An 11,437-nucleotide genomic window follows, 5' to 3' on the forward strand; every position below is an offset into this window, starting at 1 on the left:
GAGCTCTGTGTGGATTTGTTGAATACTTTAGGACATTAAATTATTGTTAACAGAGTTACACTGGTTGTTAGTTCTTTACTCTCAGCTGTTACTTGTTACATCTACATCTGCAATAAGCTACAAATTATAAAATATTTCTGAAATATATATATAAACCTATCTCATCTATAACCACTTACCTCCCTTTGACCAATGTACATCGAGTGAGTGAGTTGGGTGACTTTTCGCGGCGCCTTATACGACGGGGCCATCCGTGAACAACACCACCCCACCACCCCCAACCCTCGTAACACACCCAAGGGACTGACGGAAACTAATTATTAATTCATTATGACAAGTTTAATTCAACACATCAGTTCATGATGTTGACCACAGCTTGTATTTCTGAAACTTTGAAGTGAGTGTGAGTGAGTAGTACTTTGAAAAGTATTCCAGTTATATCACAGCATTTCAGAAGTTAGAGGAAACCCTAAAGTGATGCAGGTCTTGGTGAAAACCTCAAACATGGGTATGGCATTGACACACCTAGAAACATATCTGCGCGAAATGGAGTGAGAGAGTGAGTGAGCTGGGTTTAACGCCACTTTTAACAGTATTCCAGTTATAGCAAAGCCTGTCAGCTTAATGTGGGAGGAAAGCCTGAAGTGATGCAGGTCTCAGACATTTACGGTGAAACCCACGACCATGCACGGGTATGGTGCCGACAAACCTAGAAACATAATCGGGCCAAACAGGGATTCAAACCACAATCACAGGTTTCGGATGTGCCCAAGGGACACAACTCTGCACTCTGCCTTAAACTACTGGGCCATCCATGATCCCCTGAAACCTTGGAGGTAGAAATAAATAAAACTAGGTGCTGAACATGACAATTTCTTACAAGCAAAAAGTTATGCAGGAATCTTTAAGTTGAGCTCATGACTCATACTACAATATGCAGCGAGTCACCCACACATGACTCCCACTTTTCATATGCTAGGTGAAACCCTTATACAGACAACATGAAAATGACAACTGATGACAATTTATTGAAAATAAAATACAAAAATATACATATTTTTATATTGTGGAATGTATATTGCACAACTCCCTATGTACAAAACACTGTTCCATCTGGTGTTCAGATGCATTACCTGAAGGTGTTACAACCATCAACACAAGTCATCCAGGAAAACCATGGTGTGTGCCCTGTAATCTCAAGATACATCTTACCTTTCCTGAATTTTTGTGCATATATCGACATTCCCAGGCGTAATCGTCCAGAAGGGTCGATATTGATATCTCATGATTAATAAACATGTCATTTCAGGTCAAAATAAATACATGACTTTCTTGAGAAATGCAACACATAACCTTATATTTTTATCATCTGATCAATGTATACTCCCCAGGGAGCTGAGGATGCAAGATGATACGCACTAATCCTTTCACGGGTAATAAATCATGCCCATATTTTTGTGTGGAGTCTAGTGCATTTAAGTGGACTAACATTTATATATCACTGTCGTAATCAAAGGTAATAACAAGCAAGCTTTGTTCAGCAGAGCACTGAAAGAACATGACAATCTCATTATGTAATGTCAGTTTTTCTGGAGGTTACATTTCACACGCCATCAATACTTCATGGGGTTGTATACACCACTTTCCTCCCTTTCCATCTGCAATGTGGTGTAATGTATATTGTTAATGAATTAATGAAATGAGGCCATGTATCATGATGTGCAACTCAAGGAGTCAAATAGAGAATCTCACCCTCGTGTCTTTTGATATCAAATATATCAATGATTGTTGATATATTTGATATCAAAAGACATGAGGGTGAGATTTTATTTATCATCTAACATCATTCTTCCAACCTTTTCGATTTGCAGACAATAATAAGCAGAGTTAAGTGTTAAGGTACTGCTAACAGCTTCAGTAGCAAAGCCATTAGTGATGTCATTTGATTGTGACGTCATGGTAACCAATAAAGTCACAATGGTATGCAAAGCATTGTGATATCATTTCATTGCAGCAATATCTACAATGTAGATAACGCTTTATCTCACCTACCTCCTCGCCATACCTACTGTGGGAGCCAGTTTTGGATGATAAACTCCATCCCATCATGTTCCATACATAAACTTTGTGTGAACCCAAGGTTGCTATACACTGAACATGAAGTATTGTGTGGAGGCTGCGATGCTATGGCAATGTTGCCTGAGAGATATTGTATAATGTGAGCTTTAGTGGGTCTGAACAGTCACTGCTTGTCTTCCTTCTTCTGCAACCAGGCCTTGTCCTAATTTGTTGCTAAGAAACATGGCCACATGTATTCCCATGATGATGGAGGAATGTGGTGTATACAAACAAAGTATTAACCATATATTTCAAAAGCAAAATGAATTATGTGTCTCTCAACAAATGGAACATTCACATCAAACATCATAGGAATCAAACACAGAGTCCAACATCTGCTACACTGACCACTGGTCATCACAGCACCACCTTGGACCTGAGCTTGTTCTCCAGGTCACTGTAATGACTGCGTAGAGCCTCGATCTGACTTGCGTACTCCTCATCCACAGTGGCACTCCGTTCACACTGCAGGCCTATGAAATCATTCCACTCCTTGGCTCGACGTTCTCGCTCAGTTGACAAGGAATTTGGCTGTCAATGAAAGTAAGTATTTTCAGCCGCCAGTGGTTAATAGTTGCAAAATATCTTCGATTGAACAATAATTGAATAGAATTTGTTATTACAGAAAACAGATAAAGGAAGACAAGAGTGTTACTCAAAGGCTGGAAGACCTACATTAACATGTGACACCTCACAAAGGAATTCCCTTCTTGCACTCAACAGTATCACAACTACCACTGAGGGGCACGGGTGGCCCGGTACGCTAAAGCGCCGCAATTCGCTGTGCAGTGTTGCGTCCCTTGGACACGCCAGAAACCTATGATTGTTGGTTCGAATCGGATCCCAGTTCGCCCCAATTATGTTTCTAGCTTTGTCAGCAACATACCCGTGCTCGTGTGTTTCACCGAAGTGGTAAACGTCTGAGACCTGCATCACTTCGGGCTTTCCTCCCACATTAAGCTGACACGCCGTGATATAACTGGAATACCGTACTGTTAAAAGTGGCGTTAAACCCAACTCACTCACTCACTCACTCACAACTACCACTGCAACATCTTCACTACATGTATCTAACAAATATTTTGAAATTAAGCAGCTCTTGGAATGGGTGCTGAATAACGACCTTAGTAGTTGAAATAGAATACAATGCTGAGTATAATTGGCGAGTCATTGAAAGGTTTCCATAAAAGAGTAACCAATCTTTATGACCCTGGAAATAAGACATTCAGGTCAGATCAATTTGTCAAAAAGCATGAACCAAGTTGTCTCATGGCTTTAATGGGACTCTATGTCTCACATTGTTCTGATCTCGTCCTAATGAGGATAATACTGATATTTCCTCATTTAAATTATCACAAACAATATAAAAAAACATAACAGCTTCAGAAAATTTGAAATCTAAAAGTGACAGAATGACACAGCCATTGACATATTTGACAGATGACTGAACCTACCTCCTCCTCCTCCTGTGTGCAGGTCTTGCCTTCCCGGTCACAGATCTCCTGGCACTGAGCCGTGGCGGAGCTCACTGAAACCATGATCAGATAAATGTGAGAGTGAGCCAGCTGTGGGCAATGCTGCTTTGAACATTTAGTCATTTACATCAAGGTTTGTCTGCTCAACTGTGAAGATAAATAAAATACATAAAATACACATGTTATTATATTATTTTATCATACATTTATACTCCGCACCCGGATTGTGGGTTCCAATACCAGTATCTACTCAAATGTGGTTTATTTGTTCGCAACCAGTGGACCCATATTCTTTCAGTTATAATTCTCAACTCCTTGGGGAGTATACAAACCAAGCTACCTTGGGCACTAACGGGATTTTACATCCATCTCACCTATTCTTCGCTGGGTGAACAGAGGCACATTTGAACAAAGTCACGTTTAGACACTCGTGTTTCGGGTGTATGAACGTATTCATATTTCCACAATCTGGTCATCTACCATGGGATGAGTAGGTTCTTTTGAGTGCACAGGGTGTATGTACTAGGGGTAGTGACAACACTGTAAAGACCTCTAAACGTTGTTGGTCCATAGGCTGAATAATAACCTGGTCACTAGCGAGATATCATCTCAGCATCTGTCACACAGGTTGTTAGGAGGTGGGGTAGGCGGCTAGTGGTTAAAGCGTTTGCTCATCACGCCGAAGGCCCAGGTTCGATTCCCCACATGGGTACAATGTGTGAAGCCCTGCCGTGAATTTTGCTAAAAACGAAGTAAAACCAAACTCACTCACTCACATAGATTGTAGTCATTTCCCACTTAGGTGAAACCCAAGAACATGGGCATGGTGATGAGAGACCAAAGACAACACAAAGAGTAAGCTGGGATTTTATTGCACGAAGAGCAGTTGGTTGCACAAACAAGGGACATAACTCTTCACTGCAAACTGCCTTTGACTACCAGGACACAACCCTTTTGGTGAAGCTCCTTCCTAGCTTGTGAGTGAGTGAGTGAGTGAGTGAGTGAGTGAGTTTGGTTTTACGCCGCTTTTAGCAATATTTCAGCAATATCACGGCGGGGGATACCAGAAATGGGCTTCACACATTGTACCCATGTCGGGAATAGAATCGGGTCTTCGGCGTAACGAGCGAACGCTTTAACCACTAGGCTACCCGACCGCCCCTCCTAGCATGTAACACATTCTGTTCCCAGTATGCAAGAAGCCATTATAAGAATCTTGACTTTCTCTCCAACCCCAAATATATTGCACTTATATAGCGATGTGCATGCACGTGTGTGTGGTTGCTTGTACTAAACCGTACTGATGCCGATTTATAGTGCTAGCCAACTGAGATACCATGTTGCAGATTAATATGAATATCCCACTCAGACACAGAATACTGACTCCGAGCCGGCCAGTCCTTGTTTTAGCCCCTTAATGCCCAACGCCAGACAGGGTAACAAAAAGTAACATCTTTTAACATCTTTTGGTATGACGTGGCCAGGGAGAAACCCCAGACCTTCCGCTCTCTTGGCGGACCCTCCATTACAGTGAATTGGGAAAAAGTTTACCATTAATCTACTATTTCCCAAATGAATTTTCGTTTTTTTCTTATATCAGATTGGGTGAGACTGCAGACAATGGAAAAGCACTCAACCTTCCCCTTACATTCCCACTATACTAATTACATGACAATTGAAATGAAGCAGAAATTCGAAATTAACAAACAAACAAAATAAATTAACTGGAGGAAGAGTAATCGGTATCAAGACAGTCATCACTTGTTTGAAAACGGTCAGGCAGTTGTGTTCAACTCCATAGAGGGTTGTAGGCCGCCTTGCACAGTAGGGAGCTGTGACTGGTCATTGATGGTGGCAGTGATAGAATAGAGAGCTCTGCAAACAGGCTATCACTGTGAGGAGTTTGCCTTTTAATATGAAAAGGTGAATGGAGTATTTATGACCAAAACAGTAATTTGCCAAGTGGCCAAGAGAAGGCCATGTTGTCCATAACATAGCCAAGGTCAGATGAAGAGGAAACTCTTGCAACAATTCATAACAGTGGAATTTATGTAAACCCAACTTGCATGGGACAGAGATCTGGTTGAGACAGCAATCCTTATCGACAGAAATTCAATTCTAGCATAAGTTGTCCCTTGATATCTCACACCGAATATGAACACCCTATTTAATGCACAAAAATGCATATGAAAATGTCAGGCCCTGTTTAGGATCTTTCTGTTTACGTATTCGGATTCTTCAATCAACTTAACTTTTGATTCAAGTGACAGTTGATGCATCGTCCCTTTGGTGGCCATCGTGATAATTACGTTGACTACTGCACTGATAAAGTTATACATACTGTTCATGTACAAGGTTTAATGTTTGTTTACATGTGTTTACTCTGACATCAAAGCTGTATTACTGCGGAGCCGAGGTCATTCTTGGCATCAATCAACATTGCTAACACATGGTATATTGATGAGAACAGCTCACTGGAAGTGTAATTGAAATTTGTGAAAAGTATGTCTGGACAAGAGAGCATCAGTTACATGACAGCAGTAGAAACTTACATTTTAGTCCACTAGTCCTTATAATGATAGCACACGGCGAAAGCTGTAAAAATGGCAAATTTTGACAAGCCCTTATGATACCTTAACTATTGGGCAGTTTGGCAAGGACTACAGGACTACTGCCAATTTCTAACACTGCATGATAAATTGGTCCTTTGTCCCACAATATCAGTGAAGGAAGTCCGGATTAGGCAGAGTCATATCTGCAACCGTAAATGTAGTCCAGAAACAACAAAGTCTTGTTTAGACAGAATCCACAATATAAGACTTGAACAGACAGCCTAGTGCCGTCTGCTACACAGTGAGTGAGTGAACAAAATGGTGAATATCATACAAAGCAATATAACAGTCATGGTGACTTGTAAGTTTTCATGTCAGGACCAGACAAAAACCACTTGTTGATAGCATCAAGAGATATATTCATGATGGTTAATGGGCCTTATTGAACAAAAATGCATTTGCCTTGATCCAACAATATTTCAAATGTATGTTTAGTTTGCATAGAAAACATATCAAAGCTCACATTATATTTACATGATAAAACTACCAAATTCACCGAACAAACTTATTATTTATAACAAAATTAATTTTTCCTTTCAGCTGCAACAAATGAGTTATCTCCCTTGAATTAGATGCCACACTGAATGTCAACAGAAGTATAAGGCAATCCAAAAGAAATAATGCTGTCTTCAATAAAGTTTTTCTAACCAATTAGTTGAGTGAGTGAGTTAAAATTTAACATCACATCGGCAATATCTCAGCCATGCATATAGTGACGAGAACAAATTGACCCAATTAGTTGAAGTGGGAAAGAAATCAATAAAAAAACAAGAAATAGTTAACTTATGCATATCTTGCCAATTTATTTACCCTGTTTACATTGTTTCTATGACAAAACTTTCTGGTCTGTCTAAATACATAAACACGTTATATTTGGGATAACACTTTCTTAGTAAAGTACTCTCTGGGAGTACCAAAATCTGTACTTTACTAAGGAAGTGTTATCCCAAATATAACATTTGTTACATCTGACCTAAATGGCATTGTGTATTCACATAAACACAGTTAGGAATCTGGTAGATGAAGTAAACATCACAAATGGATGCATCTTAGGGCCAAACTATTTACCACTTTCCTTGAGGTTGGCCAGGCACTGGTGAAGAGCCTCAGTGCTGTTGGGTATCCCCTGCTCACTGATGTAGGACATGTTCTTGTAGGTGCTGTTCATCCGCAGCACCTCACGCTCACCCCGTCGCTCCTAAACAATGACACTCACTTATCGCAGCAGCTTTCGATTTGCATGCTTAGTGTGGTATCAACTTACTAAGATTCAGGGCATTGCAATGCAAGAGGTATCACATCATCAGATCATACATCTATACAAAAAACAACAATAAATACATAATATATACATGCAGTCCGCTTTATTTGACACAAAATAATCTATAAAATACTATGTTCTGTTGGTGTAAGACTGCATAAGGCATTTGTATTTAAATTGATTCAAGTTAGAAAACATAAAACTTTATGGATAACAACTGTTGGTTTATTGCATTTAGTTACATTTGTTTGTTGTTCGTTTGTTTGTTGTTTAACACCTCACTCAGCAATATTCAAGCTGTATGACGGCAGTCTGTAAATAATCAAGTCTTGAACAGACAATCCAGTGACTGACACCATGATCATCAATCCATGCAATCGGGATACTATGATACATGAATTTACTCACTTCAAATTCCTTCAGAAAGAAGTTAATTTGACCTAAATAATCAAGTCTTGAACAGACAATCCAGTGACTGACACCATGATCATCAATCCACGCAATCGGGATACTATGATACATGAATTTACTCACTTCAAATTCCTTCAGAAAGAAGTTAATGTGACCCTGGAGAGCTGGCTTGTGATGAAACAGTCTTGCATGTATGGCAGTTACATCTGAAAGTGAACAAATCATAAGGCATCAGACCATCGACCAAAACATGGTGTTCCAATTTCCATAGCATATGCATTGTCAATAGTTCATGGGTACAGTCCTCATTCACCTGTGAATACTAGGTCCAATATGTGTCGTAGCCAAAGCTCGATTTAGCATTGTCTAGCTATCTAAAACATGCACCATTTTTCAACCTATTATTGAAAAATGCATCCAAATATTTAGTTGCATGTAAACACAGCAGTAGAAACTAACATTTTTAGTCCACTAGTCCTTACATTAAAATGATAACAATATTAACATAAAGCAAAAGCCTTAAGAATGGCAAGTTTCTACTAGTCCTTATGATACCTTAACCATTGGGCATCTTGGCAAGGACTACAAGACTAGTGCCAATTTCTATCGCTGAAAAATATGTCAAGTTGGTGTCCACTAAAATCTTTGAACACACTCAATACCTCGAAAGTTTATTCACCATACTACATCACTAATCCCCTTTGTGTGTTATTTGTCATGCTTTCTAACGTGCACATATTCCTATTACGTTTTGCAGCCATGGCAGCAGATCGGACATGTTTCAACTTGATAACTTGACATGATAAATTTATGGGATCAGGGTGCAACCTGGTTTTGTTTGGTGCAACTGGGTTTTCATGTCAACATGCACCTGTGCAAGTTAAATCAAGTAGAGAGATATTGCCTTCTGAGCCTAGCAGTCTGACCACTCATTGTTCAGAGCATTCAATAGTTTCCCCATCTCTGTGGAACAAGGCTGTGGCTTGATTCAGTTGTTAAAATTGAAGGTTACACTAAGAAGCAGCTGCATGTATTGTTTGTTTGTTTGTTTGTTGTTTAACGCCACACTCAGCAATATGCCAGCTATATGACGGCAGACTGTAAAATAATCGAGTCTGGACCAGACAATCCAGTGATTGACATCATGAGCATCGAATGATCTGAACAATGAGTGGTCAGATTGCAAGACAGGAAGTTTACAAACATCAGCTGATACATCAGTACATATGATTGTTCCAATGTAAAATTATCATCAGGCGTAAAATTATCATCAGATCAAGTTTGATTAAATTGTGCATTAGTGGAAAAGTAAGTTTTGAGGTATATATGCTTTCATTAGCTATTGAATATCTTTCCTCGTGTAGCTTAATGCGCAACATAACTTCTGTGGCAAGTGGCGAACACTTTGATGTCTTCAGTGAGCTTTGAAGTGTCTACCTTGATTCAGTCATTAAGTGAGAGGCCACATATTGTTAGAGGCTCAAAATAAGTTGAGGCTCAAAAACGTGTGACGTGGGGATACATTACTGAACAGGACGCGTGTGCCGAACGTCATTGGGATCGCTTGTATGTGTCCATAGACTAAAGTCACAAGACATCATGCCTACCGTAACCTTTGTGAGTGTTCGTCCCCTGTTGGAACCTTTCCGTTACGTCTCTGGCATGACTAGGTAAATTTCCCCTTAGTCATAGACTACCTGGTTTAACAGTGTGGACGTAGCTCTGTCTGTCAGCAGTCTGGTTAACAATCCGAAGTTGCATTTAATGGATTTTCAAAAAACTGTTTGGTTGTCTTAGTGACTTGTGTCGTACGGCAGAGATCGTGCTCAGGACATGTTGTGGTGCTGAATTCTAAAGGCGCTCCTTTCTGTGCAATATGACCAGAGAGAAATATAGAATGAGATTCTTTGGCAATATTCCAATAATGAAATCGTTGTGCTGGACAAGAGAAATGGGCTGCCCACATTGTACCCACGTGAGGAATCGAACCTGTGTTTTCGGCATGACAAGCTAATGTTCATATAATCAGCAGATAACTACATCTCATACCTACGCCATCATTAGATCGGTGACATTCCTCCGAGGAGTATGTTTGAAATATAAACAACCCCAATGCGACGTAATAACGAACATTCTGCCTCCAAATTATTAGTTTTAGGGGAAATAACCTACCTTTGAAAATATTCTCACAAGACATGATTCAGGCGTAAAGAAAATTAGTGTTATTTTACAAAATCAACAATATAGTTTGGACTTTCAGACGAGCAGGAAGTTGCCACCCCTTTTTCCCTTCTTGTCAGAAAAGTTACCCAAGGGAGGCAACTGCGATCTCTCTCTCTCTCTCTCTCTCTCTCTCTCTCGCGGAGTATGTAAATTGGAACAACTTAACCCTCTGGATGCCGAATTTTTATTTTTTTTCTGACGCACATTTTTCTAAGATCTGAAAAGTTGGATCTACGTCCGGCTATAAAATTACGCAGAGATATAGAATATTAAGTTTCCTATCTGATGGTGTAAATTAAACTGCAAATATTAAATCGGTTTGAAAGAAAGTCACTGCTAAGTATTGTCCGAGAATGAATTCTGCGTTAACAAAAACCCAGCAAATTTCGCATCGATAAAAGTACTGTGCGACGATATTTTAATTTCGCTGTTTTACAGAAACTGTGAGCGAACAAAATACTGCCTTACATCTGAACGCTATAAATATATATCAAATGGATTTATATGCTTATGTATAACCTAATGCATTCAATACACAAAATGGCGACATTTACGATGTACCTAATTTCCAGTAATATTAATTGGCCTAAAATACCAGTGGATGATATCACAGAACAGGGAATATCCCACTTTATTCAAAACTGTTAAACGTATCTGTGTGCGTGATGTATTTCGAATGTTATTCGACTTCAAAGTGAGGGTTGAAGAGGAGGGACATATATGTCCCTCTGGCATCTAGGGGGTAAGTTCGAAATACAAATAAATCATAACTCTTCGATAATTTATTCCACAAATACTACATTTTGTGAACTACATCCGAAATAATGCAGTCACGATGACTGAAAATATTTAAATTAAGACTTAACGAAATGTAATATCAAAATAAAATAAAACAATTTACATTAGGAATATTATCACGAATTAAAGAGGACGTGAACACAAAAGGAGTTGGTCCAAAGCGAATACAGTTCCACAGTACTATCGGTAAGATAATTATAATCAAAACGAGCGCAACGTGTAATCAATCATCGCGTATCTTGTTCTCTTCATATATTTTCTATTCAATATGGCGGTTATTTTCTATTCTTTGGGGTATCGATCCGTTGACGAAATACTTCACACATGTGAAATAAAAATGAGATTGTGAGTTTTTGTCTTTCCGCGAAGCCTGTTCTCTCATTTCAGAACATTGCAAATTGATATAACTCGATTACGTAATGTCGTAGTATCTCTATGCATAACTAATATAGGCAGCAAAAAAATGGATGCTCGTGACACTCTTGTTTTGTTTAATAAAGTGTTGTAAATGATTCGTTTTCATAAGATTCCTACAGTTC

General features: G+C 39.2%; 1 protein-coding gene and 1 long non-coding RNA gene across 4 annotated transcripts in view; both read right to left on the bottom strand.

The window, feature by feature from the left end:
- Positions 1-11,437, bottom strand: part of LOC139473568 (uncharacterized) — a 481,685-nt gene that overhangs the window by 273,042 nt on the left and 197,206 nt on the right. The gene's annotated exons all lie outside the window — the stretch shown is intronic.
- LOC139460838 (biogenesis of lysosome-related organelles complex 1 subunit 5-like) lies at positions 1,013-10,169 on the bottom strand. 2 transcript variants are annotated; one of them, XM_071242326.1, is made up of 5 exons: positions 10,050-10,169; positions 8,001-8,083; positions 7,274-7,403; positions 3,576-3,646; positions 1,013-2,649 (listed from the first exon to the last, which is right to left on the bottom strand). In XM_071242326.1, exons 1-5 carry the CDS (start codon positions 10,072-10,074, stop codon positions 2,476-2,478), a joined length of 483 nt encoding a protein of 160 aa, XP_071098427.1. In that variant the 5' UTR covers positions 10,075-10,169; the 3' UTR covers positions 1,013-2,475. The 2 variants fall into 2 exon arrangements, with proteins under 2 accessions (XP_071098427.1, XP_071098419.1); XM_071242318.1 differs by having other exon boundaries at positions 3,573-3,646.

This window comes from Haliotis cracherodii, unplaced genomic scaffold, assembly GCF_022045235.1.
Source record: "Haliotis cracherodii isolate W230 unplaced genomic scaffold, xgHalCrac1.p SCAF_1, whole genome shotgun sequence".
Classification (NCBI taxonomy): domain Eukaryota; kingdom Metazoa; phylum Mollusca; class Gastropoda; order Lepetellida; family Haliotidae; genus Haliotis; species Haliotis cracherodii.